General features: G+C 37.0%; 2 protein-coding genes across 3 annotated transcripts; one reads left to right on the top strand and one right to left on the bottom strand.

The window, feature by feature from the left end:
* The first annotated feature begins 578 nt into the window (after nucleotides 1–578).
* On the top strand, nucleotides 579–17,336 carry ptk2bb (protein tyrosine kinase 2 beta, b). Of its 2 annotated transcripts, XM_057352580.1 has the most exons (31): nucleotides 579–683; nucleotides 3,394–3,645; nucleotides 3,730–3,908; nucleotides 3,987–4,074; nucleotides 4,166–4,245; nucleotides 4,350–4,412; nucleotides 4,490–4,544; nucleotides 5,143–5,283; nucleotides 5,437–5,511; nucleotides 5,633–5,734; nucleotides 5,827–5,959; nucleotides 6,236–6,275; nucleotides 6,463–6,491; nucleotides 6,608–6,655; nucleotides 6,787–6,881; nucleotides 7,222–7,303; nucleotides 8,059–8,159; nucleotides 10,466–10,578; nucleotides 10,701–10,801; nucleotides 11,012–11,101; nucleotides 11,721–11,925; nucleotides 13,331–13,439; nucleotides 13,545–13,604; nucleotides 13,801–13,923; nucleotides 14,070–14,219; nucleotides 15,174–15,209; nucleotides 15,332–15,353; nucleotides 15,428–15,474; nucleotides 15,684–15,818; nucleotides 15,931–16,011; nucleotides 16,749–17,336. In XM_057352580.1, exons 2-31 carry the CDS (start codon nucleotides 3,454–3,456, stop codon nucleotides 16,986–16,988), a joined length of 3,015 nt encoding a protein of 1,004 aa, XP_057208563.1. In that variant the 5' UTR covers nucleotides 579–683; nucleotides 3,394–3,453; the 3' UTR covers nucleotides 16,989–17,336. The 2 variants fall into 2 exon arrangements, 1 of the variants encoding a protein (XP_057208563.1); XR_008964400.1 differs by lacking the exons at nucleotides 15,684–15,818; nucleotides 15,931–16,011; nucleotides 16,749–17,336 and having other exon boundaries at nucleotides 14,070–14,235.
* Nucleotides 17,337–17,464: 128 nt separating this feature from the next.
* On the bottom strand, nucleotides 17,465–25,361 carry chrna2b (cholinergic receptor, nicotinic, alpha 2b (neuronal)). Its single transcript, XM_057352581.1, has 6 exons — nucleotides 24,861–25,361; nucleotides 21,134–21,285; nucleotides 20,535–20,579; nucleotides 20,075–20,184; nucleotides 18,617–19,778; nucleotides 17,465–18,402 (listed from the first exon to the last, which is right to left on the bottom strand). Exons 1-6 carry the CDS (start codon nucleotides 24,964–24,966, stop codon nucleotides 18,277–18,279), a joined length of 1,701 nt encoding a protein of 566 aa, XP_057208564.1. The 5' UTR covers nucleotides 24,967–25,361; the 3' UTR covers nucleotides 17,465–18,276.
* Nucleotides 25,362–26,033: the final 672 nt, after the last annotated feature.

A 26,033-nucleotide genomic window follows, 5' to 3' on the forward strand; every position in this document is an offset into this window, starting at 1 on the left:
ACACTACAATTTTAAAACAAAGTATACAGCAGTAGTTATGGTCATCTGATATTAAATTGTAAATTGAGTCGAAGTAGTGTATTTTACTATTTGGGGATGTTACAGGACCGTTCTTTTCTTTTAACAGATTACTTTCACACGGTGGGCTCCCCCCAGTGGTCAGTAGCGCTATTGTCGGGCTCAGTGTCCAAGCCAAGACTCAAATTAAAGTTGAAATAACGCTAGAATCGCAACCATATGAATTTTATTGCAACAGATTTGTATACTGATTTGTTTCTGTTATACACTTCGATGTCATATTTTATGCAGTGAAATGGATTTACAAAATATTTGGTAAAGAATGTTTGCATAATTTTCATCCAATTTTATATGCACTCATTTCACGTGAAACCCTTGCAAACTGGTCATAAATTTGGTGATTTTGTGCAACAACAAACATTTATTATTATTATTACATATTTTTTTATTTTGTTTGGTTGGCCTTGGTGTTTTTGGTAGCTATATGTTTCGATGTTTACTGATGTTTGGGAAGCTCTGACACATGGCATTAAGGAAGTGCACGTAAGGCATTGAAGTGAAGGGAGTGGCTTTACGCACTCTCCACATCTACCTGACTCTGAGAGCTGGACTTTGAACTGGAGCTTTAAGGAAATAGGAAAATCCCAAGGGAGCAACTCTGCAAGGTTAGTGAGCAACCTATAAACTATTCCAGCGCTAACAGCATTTGGTAAAACGTCGCTCGAGTTGTTTTCCGTTAGTATAATTCTTATTTTAATTTTTTGATTTATGTTTATGACTACATGTTACGAATTCAAAGTTTTACAAAGTGTCATTACTTTAATAGAATGACAGTTAAACACGCTTAACTCGCTTTTAAATTGTTTTTGATAAATATGTGTTGTGTGTGTATATGAGTCGAGTTGAAGAAGGCAAGTCTGCGCAGGTACAGTTATGTGTGCGCGCATTCCTGTGTGTACATGGAGCGTGTAGTGATTCTGCCTACATCGTCCGAACAGCCTGTGCTTCCATACAGACTTCTAGGAATCCACAAACTTACATTTCTAGGCTATTAAACCAGTGTAAATATAAGTCGTGTTTGTCATTTCTAAGCGTTCTTAGTCTTCTCGCCCACTTCTGATCGGTGTTAGCTGCTAGAAAGTAACTATACCTCTGAATTTTGTTTGTTTTGGGTCGACTCTCAGGAGGTTTATGTTTATCCGATCCACACGATTATATAAATAAAGCACTGTGTGCTTATTCCAAGTAGGGGTGATATGGGATATGGCTACTTTGTGAACATTGTGTATTAAAATGTTTAATGGTATAAAATAGGGTCCCTGGGACAAAATTGTTTATTCCCCACCCTGAAATAGAATTGAAGAATATAACTTTATTGTTATTGTTTAGGGAACAATGAAATACAGTTTAGCAGCTCTTCACGATTGTAAAGTTATAGAAATAAAATATGGATATGCAATATGAGCCCTTTCATAACAGGACACTGATGACAGCCACAGTTTAAACAATACGTAACACATCAATTGTGTATTCAGTTGTTCAACTTACTTCTTTCAGTCCATGTTTAATACTGTATGCTGTTACGCTGTATAAACCACAAAACATAATACTTGATATAGTTAGTTGACCCAAAAGAGTCCAACAAAAGACATATTATGCAATGAAATGATTTTGCATTTCCATAATTTGGAATAGGTTAAAATGTTAATTTGGGCAAACTGTAAATTATTTTTCTCATGTATTAGAAAGAAAGCAAGTTTTCGAATTGCTTTAGCTTTTTGTTATGTTTTCTATGTGTGCTCCATGAGCTCAAAGGTCAAATCCCACACAGTTGTAACCACATGACATTAACGGCCAGTCATCACAGATGGGGTTTTTTCAGTTACTGCAACAAAGCCATGAAATTGTTAACCTTTTCTAAAATGTGAATCTGACACTTTTTATTTACCATTCATGACTAACAGCAACTTTGATGGATTCTAGTTAAACTCTGTATTCTAAATGCAGGAGCATGCAAAAGTTTTGTATAGTTGACACACTTAACTGACTTGTGAACAAAATACAGGTAGCGTGGCACAGTGAGGCTTGACTGAGTTAAAAAGACACGTATCTTTACTTCTAGGAATTCATTGCCTCAGGCAAACAAAACAGCAAGACAGAAAATGCATAGATTCACACTATCTTAACTCTTAACTTCTGTAAAGAAAAGAAAGACTGATCATGTCTAAAGTCTGTATCAGTGGTTTCCATTCCACTTTCATCAATACTGTTTCAGTTTAAGAAGTCCTATCATTTACATTTCTTGGTTAGTGCAGAGCTGAGATGAGCACATCATACCAGAAAATACAATCAGAGGGGTGTGGGCACAACCACAAACACAACCAAACCAATGTGAGCAAACACAGTGTAAACTTTGTTCTAATGGATTTTAAAGGACATCTTGGAATTAGAGGATGGTAGGTTTTTGAGTTTTTTTGTTTGTTAGTTTGTTTAACATGTTAACTATCAGTGATTCATCAACAATTCATGAATGTTTTAGAATGCAGACATAAAGTTAGTCTCTTATGAAAGAATACACCTGACAAATTATTGCTGGCAGAAAATCTCTTCAAAATAAGTGTGTATGTACTGTTTCTAAATCAGTTATTTGATAATAAAATGGACAAATGCGTATTCCAAAGGCCTAGGCTTTAATAGTAATACAGTACATACAGCCGTGGAAAACAAATAAGAGACTGGTCCAGTTTTGCTTTTTATCAACCTTTTCTGTATGTATTGTGGCAATTTCAGTCCAGTGTCTGTTGAATTTCAACAGAACTAAACCTCAGGAATGACAAAGTCATCCAACAGCAATGTGAAAAACTGAGAAAATATCCTAAAAATGCATAAGTATTGTGTTAAACATGATATCAATCTGTTTTCCCTATTTCAAGCATGCAAATAAATGCAAATAAAAACAATATCTTTATTTGGAATTTATGAGAAATGTTGTCACTGGTTCAGTGATCATTTTACTTAAACCTAGAAACAGAAATTTGAAAAATTGAAATTTGAGAAAAACTGAAATTGATTTTCGAGTTGCTTTGAAGTTTCTTTGGATAAAAGCATTCTACCAAATCTGTAAATGTAGCAATATGTTTTTTTCTTCTGCTCTGTAAGGTATAAACAAATTAGATGTTTACATCTCGTTTCATCATTTCCCAACTCTCTCAGAATAACTAAAAAACTAAGTACACCTTTAATACGTCACAACAGAGAATACTGATGTTTTTGGGTGGGATGTTCAGGTAAAATGTTCATAAAACCCTTATTAACACATACAGTAAACTAATCTTTTTAACCGTAAACCCTGTTGTTTTTCAAACCACGGCACAGGCAGATGAGATGATAGTGTGATGGTGTGAGTATACTGTATCTTTGAGGACGTTATTGAGGATGGCAGGTGACACAACTACCCTCTCCTGGAAGGTACCTGCCCAGGACTGGGATGGGGGCATCAAAAGCCCTGACCTGGGTCCTGTTGGAGAAGGTGGTCCTGTGAAGATCCTCAAAGTGTGCTTCAGTAACAGCAATAATTTTAGCAAGAACTTTAAACTAGTCAAATGTGACAGCTCATGGCAGATCAAGGTATAACTCATCAGTAGAACTACATCATGGTATTCCTAATCGTGTGTTGGAATAATACGGAATATTGATTTTGTTCTCCATTAGACCATCATCCAGTCTATTCTGAACAGTGGGCGCTTGGGCCCAAATGTGCAAAACCCAGGCTGCTTCGGATTGAGACTCAAACATCTCAAATCTGAGGAGGTCCACTGGTTGCACCCAGATCTTACGGTAGGCCAGGTGGAACAGCGCTATGAGAGTCATCACGCTGAGGCTGAGTGGAGGTACAGGAGACTTGTTTCTTGTGTTAGCTGTTTTCATCTGTAATCTTTATTAAAATGATTGTGCGCGTTTTATTTCAGATATGACCTTAGAATTCGCTACATTCCTGTTGATTATATGAAACGGTTAAAAGAAGACAGAACCTTCCTATTGTATTTCTATCAGCAGGTCAGCAAACATAATTTCCAGATGTTCTCAATCTGTTTGGTTGTGTGTTGTGAATAGTTTGTTGGTGAATTGATCAAAATGTGTGTGGTAGGTGCGGAGTGACTACATGCAGAATCACGCCAACAAAGTTAGTGATGGAATGGCACTTCAGCTGGGCTGTTTAGAGATCAGGTAAAGAACACTAAATCTTATGACTAGCAGAGTTTTGTGCATTTTACAGTTATATTTCTATTGTTGTATTAGATTTTTTTTTTTAAATATTTTTTTGTTTTCAGGCGCTTTTATAAAGACATGAATGCCAAAGGTCTAGAGAAAAAGACAAATTTTGATCTGCTAGAGTAAGTTTATATTTTTTATTAAAATTTTATAAAAATATAGATATTTGGCTAATATGCTATATTTGCTTTTTTTTAAGAAAAGATGTTGGTCTGGACCTGTTCTTTCCCATGGGACTTATTGACAGTATGAAGGTTAAGTTTAGGTTTCATTAACATTTTTTTCTGTTCTTTTTTTTCACTTTTTATAGCAGAAAGTTGTAAATTATAATTGTAATAATGTAAATTGCATAGCTGTCGCTAATAAGATTTTGGCATGTATTATTTACTTTAAATCTGTCTCTCATTAGAAAAGCCATAAGAATATGTAAATATTACTAGTTTGCAACTAAGATCATATGTGTTTCTGATAAATCTGACACAGTGTGTATGTAGCAAACATGGCTTACGTAAACTATAGGTTTTTGTGCATGCAGCTTATTACAACGTATGTTTTAAAGTTAAGCACCCTCTGACAGGTGGTGTCATGTTATGCGTGTCTTCATGAAATGACTCTCAAAATGTGGGTTGTTTTTGTATGTGTGAACCTTTTACATGGTTTGGGTTTAAGGATATGTCGTAAGAGCTGTAACCTGGTTGAGTTTAGCCTTGGGTCACGTCCCAGTCCCATTCTTTCTCTCCTGACTGTTTAATCAATCTTACGGATGCAAAAAGACTAATGTAAGAAATACAAATATGTGTGTAGAGTTTTCAATTGAAATTCTTCATCTAAACTGAGTTTTGCTTGTAACAGCCTAAGCAGTTAAGGAAGCTCATCCAGCAGACGTTTCAGCAGTACTCGATACTAAAAGAAGACGAGTGTATGCTAAAGTTCTTCGAAACCTTTGGAGAATTCTCCAACTTTGAAGAGGAAGTCTTCCCCTGTGAACTAGTGGTATGTTAACACCTGGCACCACCATCATGTCTTACATGCACAAAAAATCCTTAAAAAATACTACATATGAAAAAAATGAACAGATCCACTTTGTATCAGATTTACATTTAAGTCGACCATGTGACATGATCTGTTTCTTTATCATCTACTCAGCAAGGTTGGAGTCTAGCAGTGGATTTAGTCATAGGTCCAAAAGGCATTCGGCAACGTACCAAAGCAGACTCCACGGTCAGCAACTTTATACCCATATAAACATTTCTAATTAAATAATATAAAAAATGAACAATATTAATATAATGTTTCAATGTTTAAATGTTGATTTAAGTTCTCTTTGTCGTACTCCTTCCAGCCGGTCTTTCTTGCTGAATATAAACAGATCCGAAGCATCAAGTATAATACACAAACAAATGGCAGAACTTTGTTACTTATCGAAATTGAGGGTGCCAGACAGGTGAGAAAGTTCGCACTTTAGTATCAGGCTATAAAACATATACGCATAATACCGCTTTTTTTACTGAACTTGCCGTGACCTTGCATTCCTAGAATCTCTCGATCAGCGTGGCGTCTCTGGCCATCGCAGAGAACATGGCCGACCTGATTGACGGTTACTGTCGGTTTGTAAATAGCGCAGACTATTCTTTGATAGCTGGACAAAATAAAAAAAGTAACGCGCAAGGTAAGGCCCAATTACACCTCAAGATGTCAACAGTTTTCTCACGAAGTATGTCTTGAAAAGAGTTTGAGTTTGTGGGAGCTCCTTCAAGAAGCAGTGATCATTTTTCATCTTTTAAATTCTCAATCTCTGCGATAAATGACTGAGTTTTATCTCATAATAACATTTTTGGCAGCATTCTTCATTGCGTTTTGAATCACGTCTTTTGTGATTAATATGAGTGTGGGAATTGCCACATTTCTTAGTATTGGAAGCTGAGATTTATTTTCCCTGTCTTAGGTGTGCCGTTGCGCAACTCTCTTCCTGACATTCCCTCCGGGTGAGTACATCAACATTCTTCATCTCTGTTTTCTTTTCCTCAAAACTACAAAACAGAAAGACTGTTAATTAACTTTAATGCAATGACATACATTTCTAAAGAAATTTCACATGCATACTGAACAATACACTGTCCTGTTACATAGTTCATGTGTGTTGTTTTTAATGTTGTTGTTTTCCATTGTTAGAAAGCACAGAGAATCCTTCAGATACAGTAGTGAGTAGCAGCTTCTTATTTATTTCCAGTCATTGCAAGATCACATTCTAGAACCGGTTTGATATGTGTTATAACCACTTCCTCAGAATATGAGTAATATCAGCTCTATCTTTCAGACTCTGATATATACTGTGAAATCCCAGATGAAAAGCCGCCACCACCTGGTATGTGAAGGAAATTGTTCTTTATATGGTTTTATACAGAGAAATATGCCCTCAGTGCTTTTGTTTATACTTTATTTTTGTATGTGTTACATTGAAGTGGTCGTCTTATAGTTTTCTCATGGGTTAAACAGCAAAGGTTGGACTCTCAAGGAGAGATATTGTCTTAAAGCGTATTCTGGGTGAAGGCTTCTTTGGAGAAGTTCATGAAGGAGTTTACCAGAAAAAGGCAAGTGTGCCCTTTACTATGTTCCCAAATAACAGTAAAATAAACCATTTTTGCTGTCATATTTTTATTTTTACACTTACAAAAATCCTTTAGAATCTCTTAGAGTAAGATTTGTGAATCTTATTAATAATTTACAGTAAAAAACTGTTATTGTAATTGAACTTCGGTAAAAAATGATTAATTACACACATAAATAAGCAAAGTTGGGTGTTAAATAACATGAACAACATGTCATTTTACTTTACAAAAAAAATAGTACATTTTTTGCACACCAGGTGTCATTTTTTCTGCACTCTTTTATTGAAATAAAGATCATTTTCTTTTTTCTTGTTTTGATTAGAATGGAGAGAAAATCAATGTTGCAGTAAAGACTTGTAAGGACTGTGCTCCTGATGTCAGAGAGAAGTTTGTGGGTGAAGCAGGTATGACAATAAAAGTCCAGGTATTTGTTATAATCATAAAAACGATTCAACGGTTTGAAATTACTTTTCTGAAAAAAATTCTAGCTGTGTCAAAGAAGTAGATATTCGAACATACTTCAGGAACAGTCATTCCAAACTTAAGTGTGCAATTGAAGTCTTTCATGTTGAGCGCTTTGTCATGATCCTGTCCTTCTTGTCTGGAGTTTTCCAGTTCTGTGCTTGTTGTGTTCTGTGTGGAAACACGTGGCCTTTGTTGTGACTTTGCGTCACGTGTTCTCCTGTCGCGTGCCTTGGCCCCACCCCCTTGTTTCCCTGTTAGCTTCCCGTTAATGTTTCATTCCCCTCACCTGCCCAGTCTTGCCTTACCTTGTCGTTTTTTTTGGATTTATATTTGTATCGTTTTGGACTTTGTTTGTTTGCCCCGTCATGAAGTATTTGTTTTGAGTTCTTGTTTAATTTAGTTTCTTCCCCGATCGTGGGTTTTTTTTATAAAGTTTTGTTTATTTGCACGGTGGCTGTCTGTATTTGGGTTCTTCTGCCATATCCGTGTCACTCTTCTTTAAGGCAGTTATCAAAGTGTACAAACAAATGTCCCTGGAAGGAAGCGATGTAGTTGCTTATAATAATGATTTTATAAAAATCTTGCTTTGGATTTATTGTTCTCATGAAGCCAAGGACTATAAGGGGGAAAAATAAATATACATTTCAGCTGTTCTAACCTGTATCCGTTCTAACATAACATCTCATCCATCTAGTTATGATGAAGAGCCTGGACCATCCACACATAGTACGACTAATAGGTGTCATTGAGGAAGATCCTGTGTGGATTGTTATGGAGTTGTGTCAACACGGGGAGGTAAGCAGCTGCGTTGATGGATGCTGGATGCTATAATGTTGTACTTGATTGATAAGGCAGTATACAGTACGTCAAAACACATCTCTTGGGAAATTGCAGGGCCAATAATGTTGTCACTGTGAGTTATTATTTCAGGAAGTGTGGTATTAAATTATACGAGATAGAGGAGTTTACATAACTTTTAAATTAAACCAATAAACTCCAAATGGTGTAGATACTCTTTCAATCTATATAGTGCAATTCCATTTGCCGGGCGTGCTGTGATTAATCTCGCAAACTCAATTAAGAGAATGCCATGCCATATAGATGGCTGTATTGCCATTTACGATATCTGTAAAAACAGTCATGACAGTCAAATGGTTTACAAGCCCACAGGAAGTTCAATATTGAATGAATCATCACAACTGTGTCTTTTAAAGTACAGAAGGTACGGTTTGACCAATCAAGTAATGGGCCATGGATGATTTTATACTCTTTCAAAGCTTAGAAGACTTAATGGGGTTCTCAGTTACATTTCAGTGAAGTTTAAGCTTTGTCTTATATGTTTTTCTAAAAATGACATACAGTACAATAGGAGAAATAGACAAGCTAGAAAGTTATTCTATGAGTATAGATTTATTATTAAGGTAGATAGAATTGTTGTCAGACAATTTGGTCTTGGACCATTTTTTTGAGAATTTTTTGACTTTATATTTAGAAGTTTGCAAACTTCTAGAGATTAAACGCTATGAAATCCTCATACTTAATAAAATGTCACTTTTTTCTCTCCATGTCATCCTATCGCTTTTTATATAAAACAATTAAATATTAACCCTTGTCTGTGGGACCCGTTATCATTTTTTATCAAAAGAAAAGTGATCCAATTAATTAATTTTTAAAATTCAAACTTATTGGCCTTGGCTTACTTTCTGTGAAGAATATATCAGGACACATTTTCAATAACCGCACACTGTACATCCCCCTACACATTCATTTTACATACAGGATGTTCGAGTCCACTGGACCCAGGGCTTATAAAATTGTAGAAACTGTAGGTTCTGTGTACATCATTGTGTCCTCTTCATGTCTAGGCCTCCTTTTAGTATGTTTTTGTGTGCGCGATAGAGAGTGTTGGAGAGTGTGTGTAAGTGTGAGTTTTCTGTCTCTGCCCCTGCCGTTCCGGGGGAAAAATGTGGAGCACTTCAATTCATAAATGTGATCTAACAAAGGTACAGGGCAAATATTAACCATATGTGTTTAGATTTCTTGTAATTGGGATGAAGTAAACATCTTTTAATCATTTTAACATAAAGGGCCCTATTGTACACCCAGCGCAACGTGGCGCAAGGCGCAGCGCAAGTGTTTTTGCTAGTTTCCGCCCGTTCTCATTTTCCCGTCCTGCGCCGCGTTGTTTAAATAGCAAATGCATTTGCGCTCATTTGTGCGCACATGGGCGTGTTGGTCTAAAAAAGAGGTGTGCTCATGCGCATTGTTGGCGCGTTGCTATTTTGAGGAACTGAAAATATACTGCGCCATAGACCAACTCAAAAAAGTCAATGGCGCAATATTTTTTTTGTTATTTAAAGAGCGCATTAGGAATATGTGCCTATAGGCAGGTGCACAGCGCTCGTACATTCTGCTTATTACACACAGAGGGACGCGCAGCAGCACACAATAATGCCAAATATTATAAATAAATGGATTACAATGTAAAATATTATTATTGTGGACATAAAGATAAAAATCCGGCTTGTCCTGTAGACTGTCTGCTCTTCCGAATTCCGCCGTGTAAATAGCGAATTCGGCAATTGCGCGAGCGCAACTGGCTCTTAAAGGGAATGGGAGATGAGACTCTTATTGGTTTACTGCATGTTTGGCCCACAAAACACCCATTACTCATTAAGAGAATCGGGACAACCCGTTTAGACCATGCGCCCGGGTACGCCTACCGTTTCCCATTGTTAAATGAGCAAAAGTGGATTCGGACACGCCCTGTGTGCACCTGCGCCGTGCGCTTTAAACCATGCGCTTAGATCGTGAAAATAGGGCCCAAAGTGTTTGATTGTGTTGAATTAAAAACCCAAAACTGCAGCGGGTCCACTAGACCCACCAACACTGGCTGAGTAACAAAAATATGAACACCACACGGTTAAGAACAAGGGTTAAGTAGAATAATTGTGATTCTGTGGGTAAGCACTAAAAGGGTTGTCATCTGATGAAGTAATGCTTCAGAAACCATCTTGTGTACTAAAAATGTATTTCTGTCGAAAAGGGCCGTTATTGTACTACACTAATCCACTAATCTGTTTTATTTTTTGTATGTGTAGATGGGGAAATACTTGACTAAAAATCAGAGTTTGAGCAGCACGACGCTAGTTCTCTTCTGCCTGCAGATTTGCAAAGGGCTGGTCTACCTACAGGGAAAGAATATGGTGCACCGGTAAGATTGTTGCTTTACACTGAGGACAACAAAAAGAAGTTGGAGAAACTTTATTTTCAACATTTACCTTTTTAAACTAAACCTTGTGTATTCTTTGTTGTTTGTGTCTGTGTGTTTGACAGAGACATAGCTGTACGAAATGTGCTTGTTGCAACACCTGAGTGTGTGAAGCTGGGTGACTTTGGGCTTTCCAGATATATAGAGGATGAGGAATATTACAAAGGTTTCCTGTTTTCAAACAGTTTGTTAAATTGCTGAACAACAGCAGTGTTTTGATTGCTTGTTTGTTTGTTTTCTCCGGCTCACTTTATAATCATCTTAAATTGTCTAATATGTCACATTATGCAAATCTTTTCAAATATGTTTCGTTTTATTGTCCGTATTGTGTTTAGTAACCATAGAAACTTCTCATTATCTTACGATATGTCTGTAGCATCTGTTACACGTTTACCCATCAAATGGATGGCTCCTGAATCCATTAACTTCAGGCGTTTTACTGCTGCCAGTGATGTGTGGATGTTTGGTAAGTGAGAAGAAAGATTTGAAGGTCACTGACAACTAACAACATTAGTGTGCCATTAAGTTTCAATATTGGCATTTTTATAAATATTTTTAATTTTAAAAAAGCATTGCTCTTTATTAATATGGATAAAGTACATGGAGGGCACATATTTTATATGAAGGATATTCAATCTGATTTACTGATATGCCATACTTCACCATCCACTTATAATAAAATTTTGATTTTATTTCCATTTTGAGTTTAGAATTGACGACTAATGAATCATATTAAAATTGGGTTAAATTAAACGCATGCTAGGGGATGTTTACATGGAAAATACTGTTTTGCTGCAAAACAGCTTTACAAACACTATACTGTATGTAGACCTCAGGTAATCAAAGGAAACAATAACATGTTAACAATAAAAACAACTTCAGCTGTTTTCTGCTAAAAAATCTTTTTACATTTGTTTTGATTACACATGGAAATACATTTATAAACATTGCTTCCCTTCTTTTCAAAGTGGAGGGACTGCTACAAAAGAGCTAAAATTACTTATTTCCATTCATTTTGAACTGTCATTAAATTGATCATGAATTGTCCACATGTTCTCTCATCCTCTTGTGTTGATGTCATTTAGCCGTGTGCGTGTGGGAGATCATGAGTCATGGTAAACAGCCGTTTCACTGGCTGGACAACCGTGATGTGATAAATCAGCTGGAGCAAGGCAACAGGCTGCCCAAACCTGAGCAATGCCCTCCTGCCCTGTACTCGCTCATGACGTGCTGCTGGAGTTATGACCCCCGCGAAAGACCCACCTTCACCGAACTCGCCTGCAACATCAGGTCTGGCCTCTTGTGTCATGTCACTGTTATTAAAGTTATAGTTCAACCAAAATCGAAAGTTCTGTCAATAACTCTCTTGGCATTTCTAACCTGTATGACTTTTTTTCTTCCGCAGAACACAAAAGAAGATATTTTGAAGAATGTTGTTAACTGGCCCCCATTCACTTGCATTGGTTTTGTATCCATACAATAGAAGTGAATGGGGTCCAGTGCTTTTCGGTTACCTTCTTCAAAGTATCTTCTTTTGTGTTCTGCGGAAGAAAGAAAGTCATACAGGTTTGAAATGACAAGAGGGGGAGTAAGCTAAATGATGAATTTTCATTTTCGGGTGAACTATCACTTTTTTTAAAGGTGTAAATTTAATATAAACAGAGGTTAGAACAATTTCAGATTTTATCTTTGAATAGACTGCTTGAATATTCATTATTTTCTGCCACGGTACACTTTGGTGTCTAATTTAAAAAACAAAATAGAGAACTTCTTTGTTAGATATACTGTTATACTCTTTTCCCCCACCACGCTTTTTAATGGTTATCTGTCTTTTTTTATAATCATTTTAACATCATTTTTATTTAACAATAAACAAATTCAAAGGGAAAAATATTTTACAAAATATTTGTAGCATGTGCATGAAAAGTGCATTGTGTCATTTAACTTTAATTTAAACTTGAAGCTAGTAAGAAAGACAAAGAAAGAAAGAAACAAAGAAAGTTTATTTATAAAGCATATTGTACCTGTACTCTATTATTTTTCAAAGTGCTTTACTGAGAAACACCAGAGTCATAAAAACAAAAGTATGATGTATAGTTTGAGAAGGAAAGAAAATACTTAAATAAAACGACACATTAAAAAAATAATGTCTTGCACTCTGTAAAATAAGGGGCACCACACTCTTAAGTCAGCGAATACATAAGAAAAAACAGTACTGTATATCTTAACCATCTCATCTCATCTGAGATCTTTGGGAAAAAAATTCAGCTAAGGGTGGCATAATAGTAAAATGCTGCCTCGCCATGTTTCGTTAAAACACTTTGGGGTTTCAGCTGACACAATGATAATAATCTAAGAGGTCTGTTAGGTTTATGTCCACCAAGCATATCTGCAATGTACAGTTTAGGTTCTACATCTCGCCATTGAGTGATAGTAGCTCTTAAACAATTAGTAGCACTATTTTAAATCAATTCTAAAAGTGACTAAAAGCCAGTGTAAAGATTTAAGATTGCATTGCCGTAGTCTACCCTGCTGCTAATCAACGTGACATTTTTTTTTTGCTTTTTGAATAGCTTATGTAATGTTATCCTATACAAATATTTGATTTGTTACATATTTTAATTTCCCAACAACTTTGCAATCTTAATTTGATTTGTATTTATATTCAATTCACCTAAAACATTTTGTATAACAGTGATGTCCACCAAATGGAGAAGGAGTTGGAGGTGGAGAGAGAGAGAGACAAAGCTCGTATGACCCGGTTCCTGGAGCCCAAGTTTAACATCAGTGAACCCCCACCAAAGGTCAAACCTCATATAATGTCCTTCATTATACTCATTCAGAGCTGCACATTCCTCTTGACATTATATCATTACACTGTCACTAATTCATATTGTTGACATCTCCAGCCTTCCAGAGTCAATACCAGCCGCTTCGGAAATACCCTTGGAGTCGGCCTGCACCTACAGGTATGTGTGTCCATGGCATTTACAAAACTACTGTTTTTATATCCATTCTAAAAAAAGAATGGTTTAGGATTTAACAAAGAACCTCTTCCTATTGAAGAACCAAGTTTCACTGTATAGGATTATTGCAGTTCTTTGGATTGTTGTGTATTGGTTTCAAGCGTTGACATTTATGTGTGCTGTTATCTTTTATTACCAGCTGAATGAGGCCTTATGTGCCAGTTCACCAGATCTGGCCAGCCCGTGTGACTACCAGTCACCTATCGACTCAACCAACAGCCTATCCATTCCTAAGGCCTCGCCCCGACGCCTCAGTCTTGGGGTAAATTAGACCATTGTGATGCTATTACAAAATCACACACCTTGCTATTTATTTAGTAAAAATATTAGTCATTGGTTTGGGGACCATTTGTAGAGCTTTCAGTTGATTAAATAGTTTTTGTTTAATCTGTCTGTGTGCTTGAGCAGGAAGGCGAGTTCAACTTCGGACCGCCCAGTATGGAAGATGCCCAGCGGCTGTGGCAGGCAGAGAAAGAGCGCATGCAGGAAACTTTGATGATACAGAAAGAACAGATGGAGGAGGACACAAAATGGTTAAAGACGGAAGAACAGCATCTGGTTAGGGAGGAAACTTGTAAATCACAGCCATACATATGCGAATACACAAACTCTGCATCCATTTCAGTTTAAAATCATACAGTAAGAATAAATCGGGAGTTGGTCACTAACAGCTTCCATTCCTCTTGGAGGGTTTTTGCATTTTGGAACATGAATTTACTCTTGTTTAGACAAAAGCATCACTGATGTTGGTAATGGGCTGTGATGGGTCTTTAATAGGGTTCAGGACAGGTCTGGGTTTTGTGCAGGCCTCTCAAGTTCATTCACAATAGGCTGAGCAAATTCGTCATGCACCTCAAACTGTACACAGGGGCACAATTTTCCCCAGATTTAGTCACTAGATACAGTAATTCAGTAACCACAAAGTGCTTTAAAACATATGAACAAATGATCTGACTCTAGCATGTGGCCACGTTTAAGTACTGTCACAGATGTAAGAGCGATTGTTATTGATTGTTGAAATTGTTATTGTCACGTCATATAATGGTTTCTGCACATCTCATTTCTCTTTTGAGGGGCTTTCTAAGGTCTGTTATATAATAATATTAGTTTTAATATACATCAGTGGTTCTCACAACTTTTTCGTTGTAAGGGCCCCTTTGTGTTAAGTGCATCGCTTTGCGGCCTTCCATATAAAGACGTATAATCTTAAACTTAGAATTTTAATTAAACCAAAAACATTCAGTTATACAATGCTGGAACCTCAATTCTTTTGGTTGGTGGTGTCATTTTTCTGATATTTGATTGCATAAAATCTATGATAAATTTCTATATTTCATAAAATGCCACAAAATCTGTGGCCCCCCTGGATCCATCTTGGGGCCCCCCAGGGGGCCACGGCCCCCAGTTTGAGAACCACTGATATACATCATAGGTTTTACTGTGAGCTTGAGTCTCATCGTAAGCGTTTCCAATAAATGACTCTTGACTTGAAGTTTATTCTTTCTTTCTTAGGACCCGATGTTTCACGAGAACACAAATATCCCTGAGGTGTGTGTTCTTTATTCTTTAAATCCAAATGACATGTTTTATATTTCCATTCTAATTTATAATTGCGTTTAAAAAATCTGATGCTTAGCAACCTTAAAAATGTTGTTTCTATTTATTTCTAGACACCTGAACCATCACTTAACGGTAAGTGCTGTTGTATTGATAAATATTATCATGTCCATGCTGCTGTTCTGACTGTATTCTGTGTCCACTTATAGCTGATCTGCGGCTGCCTCCTTCAAAACCTCCCAGAATTGCAGTGCAGGTAGGCACTACTCACTGTGAATGATGGAAAATTGTGTGTTGTATACATGCCATACCTGTTTGTTATGTTGATTTCTGGAAAGCTCGATTTTAATAGGTCAATAAACAGATATTCGCCAACAACCACGGCACACATGTTGAATAAATGATAACAACCACTTAAATGTTTATTTGTGTCAAATGATTAAGAACCAGTGTCCTCTCTTGTAGCCTGCACCTACAGCGGAGCTGGACCGCTCCGAAGACACCGTGTACCAGTGTGTCATGGATGTAGTGAAAGTGGTTGTGGAGTTTAAAAACGACCTTAACGCACTGCCGTGCACTGAGTACATCACTGCTGTCAAGGTTATGATCTGACACAACAAAAGCCTGCTTTTAAAACTATGCTACTCTTGCAGAATTTTACTAAACGAACATTTCTATTAAGCTCTTCACATTTTTGTCTTCTCTTTTGTAGAATGTTGGACTATCGTTACGAAATTTGATCAACAGTGTGGATGATATACTGCCAACACTGCACAAATCTTGTAGGGCAGAGGTACAGTAGTATTTTTACCACTTTTAATCAGCTATTATTTGATATATTCACTGTACAAAAACAACTTGAAAACTTAAGTTAAAAAGCTTCATTGAATGTTTTATTTAAATCAAATTTGCTTTTTGAGTCAATTAAACTTAATTATACTGAACTCGATTTTTTAAGCCAGTTTAATATAATTTAAGTTCAATTGACTCAAAAATAGATTTAACTTAAAAATAGAAGGCAGCTGAAATTGGTGAATTTTTTCAGTGTTTTATTGTTATTTGAATAACAATATATAAATATATAAATTATTTTACGTATTTTTTATCATTTCTGTCGATTTTTTCATAACGTAGTGTTAGCCCATGTTTCGGTGCAGATTGCAATAAAACAGCAAAACGCATAACCAGACTCGCTGTTTTTCAGGAAATGGAAAAAAACACTGTACTTTTTAAATAATGAAATACTGTGTTGTCAAAGTTGAGAAGCTCTTTTTTTATACTTTGTATGTGTATAATAAACAGTAGTAAACATAAATGGTGACTAATAATAATGATTTATGACAAAAAATTTGTCCAAAAAAGGTTTGAGAAGGACTAATATTCCACTTATAGTATGTCTGTGAAAACTTCTTTACGTCTTTCTCATCAGATGGGCTGAAATACTTATGATTTCTATATCTAGGTTATATTTTTCAACTCGGTTGACTAAATGATCATCTAAATGCAAATCTTCCTCTCGCCTGCTCTCAGATTGAAGGCACACAGAAGTTGTTGAATAAGGACTTGGCTGAGCTTATCAGTAAGATGCGTCTGGCCCAGCAGAACGCCATCACCTCTCTGAAGGAAGAGTGCAAGAAACAGATGCTGGCAGCTGCCCACAATCTAGCCATGGATGTCAAGAACCTGTTAGACTCTGTAGACCAGGCACGTGTGCGCTCAAACCTGGCCAAGCCCAAAGCAGAGGACGCTGCCTCAGAGGAGACAGACTAGAGACTTAAACAAACATGAGTCACAGCTTGAGTACGGGACAGGATTACCATCTGCTTGTATAAGATGCAATTGTATTGCATTGTAAAATGCAATGTAAACACCAGTATGGGATGTGAAACTGCCTCAATTTAAACTACGGATTTACAGCATGTAAAGTTTGATGATTTTGAAAAGCAAGCAATTTAGTCAGTGACTGAATTGTGTCTGGAGACAACGTGCTTGCTTTATGCAATATATCTTATCTTATAAATGTTGTAGACAACGAGGGTACTATAAAAGCTTTTATAGCCAAAAGCTTTTTAAAAATACTTTGTTTGCAATTACTATTAAAATATGTTTTAAGACATGTACATTTGGACTTCTTCAGCACTCACTCCAGAGTATGAGTAAATATTAGATACTTTATGACGTTTCATTGTGACTAGTGCACAGATTGTAATAATATGTGAATATATGGCAGGCAATACAGTATGTCAATTGAAGAGGCTTAAAACCCTCAACTGGTGTTGCATGTTCTGATTGGATTGTGGAATAAAAATATTAAATAATAGCAAATAGTAAAGTTAAACTAACCAGATAATCATGCAGAATAAGTAGCTATAATAGGCTTATTCATTTTTAAAAGGAGCGAATGATCTTTCAAAATGAATGTCAAAGGTTCTGTGTTAAAATCCTGGAATATTAAATTCATCATTTCACAATTGATAGGAATTAGACAAACTAGCCAAGTTTTATGCGATATCTGGACAGATTTCACCACACATGTACTGTACACACACAGACATCTCATAGACTTCTGTTCATACCAGGGTAGCAACATTTTATATCACCCCAAAACCTAACCTCACACAAACCTGTAGACATTATTACATTCAAAATAAAATATTATATGGACGGTTTACCGGTGTGTACACACACACACAGACACACATCAAACTGACTTTATGTAGTCAGCGCATTATGTGTAGAATATCAAAGAGAAATGGAAAATAGCGATGTGATCTTTTCAGTCAAGGTCTTTTCCAGCTGGCACTTTTAATTTTGGCAAACAGTTCAAAGGTTATACATTCAAATACAAGCATTTTCTTTGACAAGCTCCTTCTTCAGAGGCGAGATGGAAGTTGCTCTCCTCTAAAAATATCTCCTAAGAAAAATATCAGGCCTTGCTGTCACATTCCTGAAGTCAAACATGCATCTTATGCCATGCTGGGGGATGCTCGCCACTTACTGAGTGATGTTAGCTCACTGCTTGGACAGGCACCGTGTCCCCCTGTGGGTGTCATGTATCCTAGATCATGCCTGCGAGCCAGGGTGGGAGAAAGAGACCGATTGTGCCCAATAAACATACTATGATGAACATCCATAGAAAGATTCTGTCTATTACCATAGCAACATACTTCCAATCTTCCTTTACCTGTGTGAAGAAATGAACCATAATGAATGTACTGTACAGAACAGATGGTTCAATGTTTATCAACGTTAATAACAAGTATAAGCCAAATATACTTTTCCTAGACTTTTCTATTTAGTTGCAGTAGTGGAAAGTATACTTTCTTTTTTTAGGTTAAAATAACTTTTTGTAGGAGGATGAATGGGACGGGTGGATACATATATTTAAAGGGACTTACACTGAAGTCAGCATCTTCTGCTCTTAGGTGGTCTGCTATGTAGTGAACCCCCTCCAGTGCTTGAAGGACACTAGGGGAGAGAGGAAACCCTGCGTTGTTCGTTGTCATGTTGTCAGGCCGCTTCGTGACATTAGCTCTACTGCCAGGCTGCCTGGAAGCCCCTCCCACCTCCATTCTAGGGGAGGGGCCGTATTTCTGTAGAGTAGGTGGAGCTGAGCTGAGCGGGCAGGGTGAAGGCGGGTGTAATGAGAAAGAGATTGCCGAGGAAAGTGTCCCCAGTTCTAAATCCTTATAACAGAAGCGTCTGCGAGACTCCTCCTCCCCAGAGTTCTCCCTTCTGAACCAGCTAGAAGATGTGCTGAGAGGAACGGCTGCCGGTCCGAGCACCCTTGATGCCATGCCCTGCCCCTGCCCCTGCTGCTGCAAGAGGAGGAGTTTCTGTCTGCGTCGACTGTCAGGTGCAGGTCTGCGCATAAACAACCATCGCGGGATCAAATCCAGGAAGACCGAATGCACCCACCGGGGCATCTTATGAGTGCTGGGCGATCTATGATGCACGTTCAGTACAAAAACAGTGATGACTATTGACAAGGTGACGAAAATCATAGTGAAGAGCAGATATTCTCCAATGAGAGGGATAACCAGTGAGGTGGAGGGAATTATTTCGGTTATAAGGAGCAGGAAGACAGTGAGGGAAAGGAGAACGGAGATACACAGCGTGATCTTCTCCCCACAGTCTGATGGCAGGTAGAAAACCAGAACGGTCAGACAGGAGATGAGCAGACAGGGTATTATGAGATTGATGGTGTAGAAGAGAGGAAGGCGACGAATGATGAAGAAGTAGGTGATGTCGGGGTAGATCTCATGGCAGCAGTCGTATTTCTTGGTGTTGTAGGTTCCAACAGCATTGATGATGGCCCACTCGCCACTCTCCCAGTAATCTTTTAAGTCAACTGTGTTCTCGATGCGCTCCAGGTCGATCTTGGCTTTGTCGTAAGTCCATGAGCCAAACTTCATTTTGCAGTTCTGCTGGTCAAAGGGGAAGAAGGTGACATCAATGCTGCATGAGCTCTTGTAGATGGCAGGTGGAACCCAGCGCACTTTACCTGTGTAGAAGAGGTGGGCTTTGGTCATGTGGGTCACGGCAAACTCGCCATCTGCACTGAAGAGGACAACAAAGCTATTTATATGATCACGTTTGCACGCTGTGAAATGGTTATAGGTTATAAAAATATAGTTGCGTTATCACATTCAGCCACTAGGTGGTAGTCTTTTGCGTTTTTTTTCACTTTCACTGCAACATCATAACTGCATTGTGTTACGTATCCTTTATATATCATGTTCAGCTATTTGCATCTTCCCACACAGAGTGAACATCTATTGCCCTAGTTTGATTTGTTTAAGTTAAAACTGTATTCACACAGGAATAAATGTTGTTTTGTTTAAATTGTTACTCACTTGTTGTATAAAACTATATCCGGGACCCAGATAAGTTCTGACGGAACTCTGATAGAAGTCACATTGTCATAGTCTGAAGGTTTCCATCGTAGTTTATAGTCATTCCACTCCTGAGAGAGAAGACACACGGGTCAAACCAATACACTTATACACTATATTCAATTAGAATTGGTATTTTTATAACTTGCATTATTTGACATATTATTATTATTGTTAACATCCCACCAAAAGAAGCAAAGAATAAGACTCACAGACAACATTATTAAAATAATACAATTCCCATTCACTAGAATCTAGAATTGTCTTTTTTGCTTGTTTCCCAAGGAAAAAAACAATATTTTTAATTGGATTGACATAAGGATGAATAAGTGATAATCTGCTTCGCCTTTCTGATTTTTATGACTTTGTTAGACTTTCAAAACTCTATTTCACATATTAACTGTGGTGCTGCTGCACACACCTGCTTCAGCCAGACGTTTGTTGTCATCATCTGATTCTTCTCGTCCTGCAGGGGTGAAATGAAGGAGGAAATGCAGGAAAGACAGATATGAGATGAGTCAGGACGCTGTGTTTACTTCAACAGAAAGCTTTTGGTCAAAAGGGTCACAAACACCCTATACTTTTAATCTCCTAATGGATTTGAGCCTTCAAGGACTATTATAATTCCTCGACACTATCTTTAATGTGGGATTGACTATGGAAGAACCTTTATTTTTAAGAGTGTAGTTGTTCCAAACCTGCTTAAATTTATTTGTTTGGTTGAGCACAGAGAAAGATATTTGGACGAATGCTTGTAACCAAACAGTTCTCGGACCCCATTGACTACCATGACAACAGTCTGTGAAAACCAGCTAAAGTCTCAAAATTAAATTCTGAAATAACAAGCATCACGTTTGATTTCAATCATTATTTCAATCTTTGACATGGCACTCAGTCGACATTAAAGATATCAAGATTATATTTTCAGAATGTTCATGTTGGATGATTAGGGTTAGGGTTTTCACAGACTGTCACATATTTGTATTGAATTGTGAACTTCAAGCTAAAGCGGTTTCTTACCACATCAATCAGTTGGGCGATCGATAAGCCAAACTTGACAATGACAACATCAGAGGTTTTCGGGACAGGTCTTGACCACTTATTGTAGCTTTCAAAGAGCTTTTTGAAGAGTTCATCTTCAGCGTGTGAGTAAGTCTTTTCACAACAAGAAACTGCCAGTGGGAAAAACACACAAAAACATCTCACATTTTTCACTTTTGAAACAACATTTATTAAAAGCACTCATAGGATGAAATTGTAATATTTATGAAAAAAGGTTTGAAAGGTTTTCTTCTATTCTATCTTCTACAAAATGTTAAATAAATCTAACGTAACTTTGTTAAGGTGACCCCTAAAGACTCACACAAGAACAAGCCATTTCATATAATGATTATTCTTTTGTTCAATCAAACCTGGCATGTAATGTCAGTCACGAACAGACTTTTCAAGGAAATTACATCATCTGATAAAGTGGCACTATTTCTCATGTGTTACAGAAGCTCAAAGCGAGATCACACTTGCAGCATTCTAAAAAGAAGGCATGTCAAATAATTGCGTAAGGTGTGTGAAATCACCAGGCAAGGATTTAAGAAACTAACTGAACTGATGGGAGTCAGTCTATTAATACTGTAAGTCTATTAATATATCAGCAGACATGCTTACTAACCGTACTATTTGCATGTAAATACAAATTGTAAAAAAAATATTAGTATAAGCGCGCTTGGGGATTAACTCTCATTCATTTCTCTAATCATGCATAATTACACGGCTCATCACACTTCAGATAGCAGTAATTGATTTGCTCAGAAAGTTTCCAGGCAAATTATTCCACACGCTTGAAACGTTTCTCTAAAGTGTATTTTTTAAACCTACTTTAGACTGGGATGTCAAGGTCAGGGATGATTCTGGAAACTTCTGACATGCAAGACGTCTACAAGTTTTAATGATGTATGGGCCGGTGTTGCTCACACTGAATGTTGATGGATTTTTTCGCGTTTGAGGGAGGGGATGTTATGTAATCTCCGCACCCTTGGTTGCCCACCACTGCGGGACAGAGACCGGACACCATTAAGCTGGCCAATTCAGGTCTCATCTCTGAGCTGAGGGGGCATTAACGGGGAACCCTGAGGACAGTGTTTGCACATAATATGTGTCAGGCCAGCTATTTGAGTATGGTAGCATGGCTAGACTTGCTCTCGTTGCGCTGTGATTCGCTGTGTGGAGTGGCAAGCTCCTTGGAGATATGCTGGCATAATGTGTCACACTCTGGGGGAATGACAACATCCCATTAACAAGTCAGATTTAGGATCAGCATCACAAGGTATTAGCACAGCGGGACATGATGTAAAGTCCAAGCACTGTTTGGGAATATGGCCAGTGCCCTGTAATAATGTCTCCCCACTAGCACACGTCTAGCTTTTTAAGCATATAATGGAAAGGCCATGCGGTTAAAGATAGTATCGCTTTGGGGTTTTTGAGTATTTTGTTTTTCTACAACAGACTGTTAAAAAACAAAAATATTCCGTAAGATTTCCTGTAAAGTTATATGGTTTTCTCAGTTTTTCTTGTAATTTGCGGTCTTGTTCTGTAAATAGACGGTTTTTGACCGTATTTCAAAAATATGTGATAAATTTGTTAATAAAACAGTAGTTTTTGGACATTAGATGTAAAAAATCTGTAAAATTATGTTTTTTACAGTGAAGTTTATTTTTATATGAAAGAGGAAGCATTAATAAAAACAAGCCTATTAGGGTAAAATTACAGGTAACCTACACAAAAAAGCATTGGTGTTCTATATTAAGACGTTTTAAAAGTGTAAATAAATTATTAATACACTTATAAATAGACTGTAAAAAGTAAACAATGTTTCATTGATTTAAGCCTCAGAATGGCTTTTTTTGCAATTTGATGGTTTATTAACCCTTTCATGCATTAAGGTCACTACAGTGGATATCTAAAAAAACATTTCCTGTGTACATACTGTGTACCTCTTCACATGTCCTCTTAATTGGAAAATCAAAAGTGTAAAATATGTGAAAAAAAGTTTAAATCTTGTTTTTATCCTTTGTAAGAGCATTCAAACACAAAAATATGAACTGAGGTCAACATAATTTATGCATGAAAGGTTTAAATACTACAATATGAAGCAAATTAGTTGTACTTACATATTACAGTGATAGGGGCTTTAACAATCATACTAAGTTTTCTAGCTAGTCAATGTGGGTAAATTGGTACCCACGAGTCCTACGACTGTCATAAAAGTGTTGACATTTTTTTGTATAAAAAATCTTGACTTTGTTACATTTTCTTATACATCGCTTGATGAAGATCTAAATGAAGATCTGCCAAACGGCGGTCAGAGCGGGATGTAACGGTTCAAATTACTCACGGTTCGGTTTGTGTCACGGTTTTAGGGTCACGGTTTCGGTTCGGTTCGATTTGTGCTATGTTCAGGGAAAAGGGACTACTGACGAATAAAAATAAGAACAAATAATCAAGTTACAAGTAACAGCACCAATAAAACAACAGAGCAAAGCAGAAAATAAAATAAGATACTGTATATATACACCTTTTAAGGTAGAAATGGATTCAAGTAATCAAATAAAACATAACATTGCATATGTACAAATTAAATAAAGATGAATCATAATTGAAGTCACAGAAGCTATTGAGACACAAGCAGTGAGTGATTACCTTGACTTTTAACAGACAGCAGGAATATGCTGCTGTCGCTTTAAGAGAAATGAAACTGATACTGTACACACTGATACACATGCGTTGTTTTTCGTCTGTTTCGTCCTTTCACTTAAGACTTAACCTACTATGTTTGTTAAGATACTCGACAAGATTGGCATGTTGACCTACTTCGTGTGTGAGTCTGTCCGTTTTAGCGCTTCAAATACAACTCAATATTTGCGCCATGGATCTTCTCATTAGCTGAACTTTGTCAGTCTGTTTTACGCATTATATTTCTAACGAACCATATTATAAATGCGTCGTCAGATTTAAGATGAGCCGCGGTCCAAGCGCGTGCCGAACCGTTGGTGGAGAACCGCGCGGTTCAATTTTTTACCGAGAACCGTTACACTCCTATCTGTTACCCAGTCAGCAGAGCACAGCAGGTGGAAGGATTGACTGACTGGATGACTACCTGTCTCCTCGTGTATCTCTGTTCAACTCTGGAAACTTTTCAATCTGCTAACTTTCCAAAATGCAAATAGTGGAGGAAAAGTTAACGCTTAACACGGATCTAACCGTATGAACCATCCAGATGGCCGCAGTGAATTCATTCATCACGGCTGCTGACAGCAAGCGGTAAGATGCAGAGAGGTCGTGTAAACGCTGAGTGATGAGCAAGCGCAATAAATCTGCCTGCATTTAAGCATCAACCTGGCTGTGGAGAGGACATTTCACTTTACTGGAAATCGTGCCCGTCATTCAAATGAACACTCTATATGAAAATCCCGCAGATGAAAGAAAACATTGTGAAAATCCCGCAGATGAAAGAAAACATTGTGAAAATCCCACAGATGAAAGAAAACATTTAAAAATAAGGTCAGAATTTGTACAATAACACAAATTTCATAGTTGGCATTTCATAATGGCATTATCTAGAGTCCACAAAACTTTGTCTTGACTTATTTTAATGGCTATAGTTAGCATAATTGTGCCAACGCAAACCCACATCCATGCAGCCTATAAATTAAATACCATTTATTGTAGAAAAAATAATACAAACAGAACTTACTTGACTCACATAGAATAATACCGAGAAGAGACATCCTTAGAAACCACCGACGATTCACAAAACGCTCCATGACATCCAATGATGCTCTTACTTTCAATACATACATTGTAACCTATTTTAGGCATTTATTTTCCCACTGTGTTCCACGTTGGAGCATCTGTATAATTTAAAATTGTTCATGATTTTTCGGTTTTCACTTTTGGTATCATGATCTTGGCACGTGCTATACGATGGGATGTCCTTGAGTAAAAAATCTAGTTTAAATCAAGTTGCATAGAGTTGCACATATCCAGTGTTTTTCATATCCATCATTTATCCAAGCCCGAACGTGTTGCGCACCTGTTCAGCTGAGTACAGGAACGCAGGTTCAGCAGTGTGAAAATAAACGTTTTACTTTCCAGAAGGAAAAAGAAGCATTTGTATCAATAGATGTATCCAAAAGTAACTCCATTTAAATGTTCAGAGATTTTGGGAGGATTTTTATGGACTGGCTCCTGCTGTTTTTCGTGTTTACTCCATACTGAGCAGCATCCTGGCTCTCCGTCCGCCTATATGAGGTGCCTATCCTAAGGGGAGGGACCAAAATTCACGAGCTCAATGTAATCCCATTTCGTCCGATTTTTATGGGAAACTATCGTAATGTACACACATTTAAAAATTCTGAGCTCACATGGATACACTAACTTTCACTGTTTCTAACTGTCCCTTTCTAACCCAAATTACATTTTCAACTGCATTTAAAGTGCTTTAGTTCGACATATTCCCGCTAGAGGTCAGTGTAGCTGAATAAATGCTGCGAGACATTTGAATGCATTATGAATGGAAAAAAACACGTATACTAATATACTTGCAAAAATAGTGCAATAACAGCAATTACTTTTTGTGCTGTTTTTGCATAATCATAGCCTACATGTTTTTCCACATCTTAAACTTTATTTTTCTACTTGTTTCAATGTACATAGATCACAGGTCAGAATTTTCATTATTTATACCCACATTTATGAGATACATCAAGTCACAACAAATATGACCCCCAACATATTTATACATTATATATATATATATATATCATTATTTATACCCACATTTATGAGATACATCAAGTCACAACAAATATGACCCCCAACATATTTATACATTATATATATATATATATATGAATATATATATATT

This window comes from Triplophysa rosa, linkage group LG15 (genome assembly GCF_024868665.1).
Source record: "Triplophysa rosa linkage group LG15, Trosa_1v2, whole genome shotgun sequence".
Classification (NCBI taxonomy): Eukaryota; Metazoa; Chordata; class Actinopteri; order Cypriniformes; family Nemacheilidae; genus Triplophysa; species Triplophysa rosa.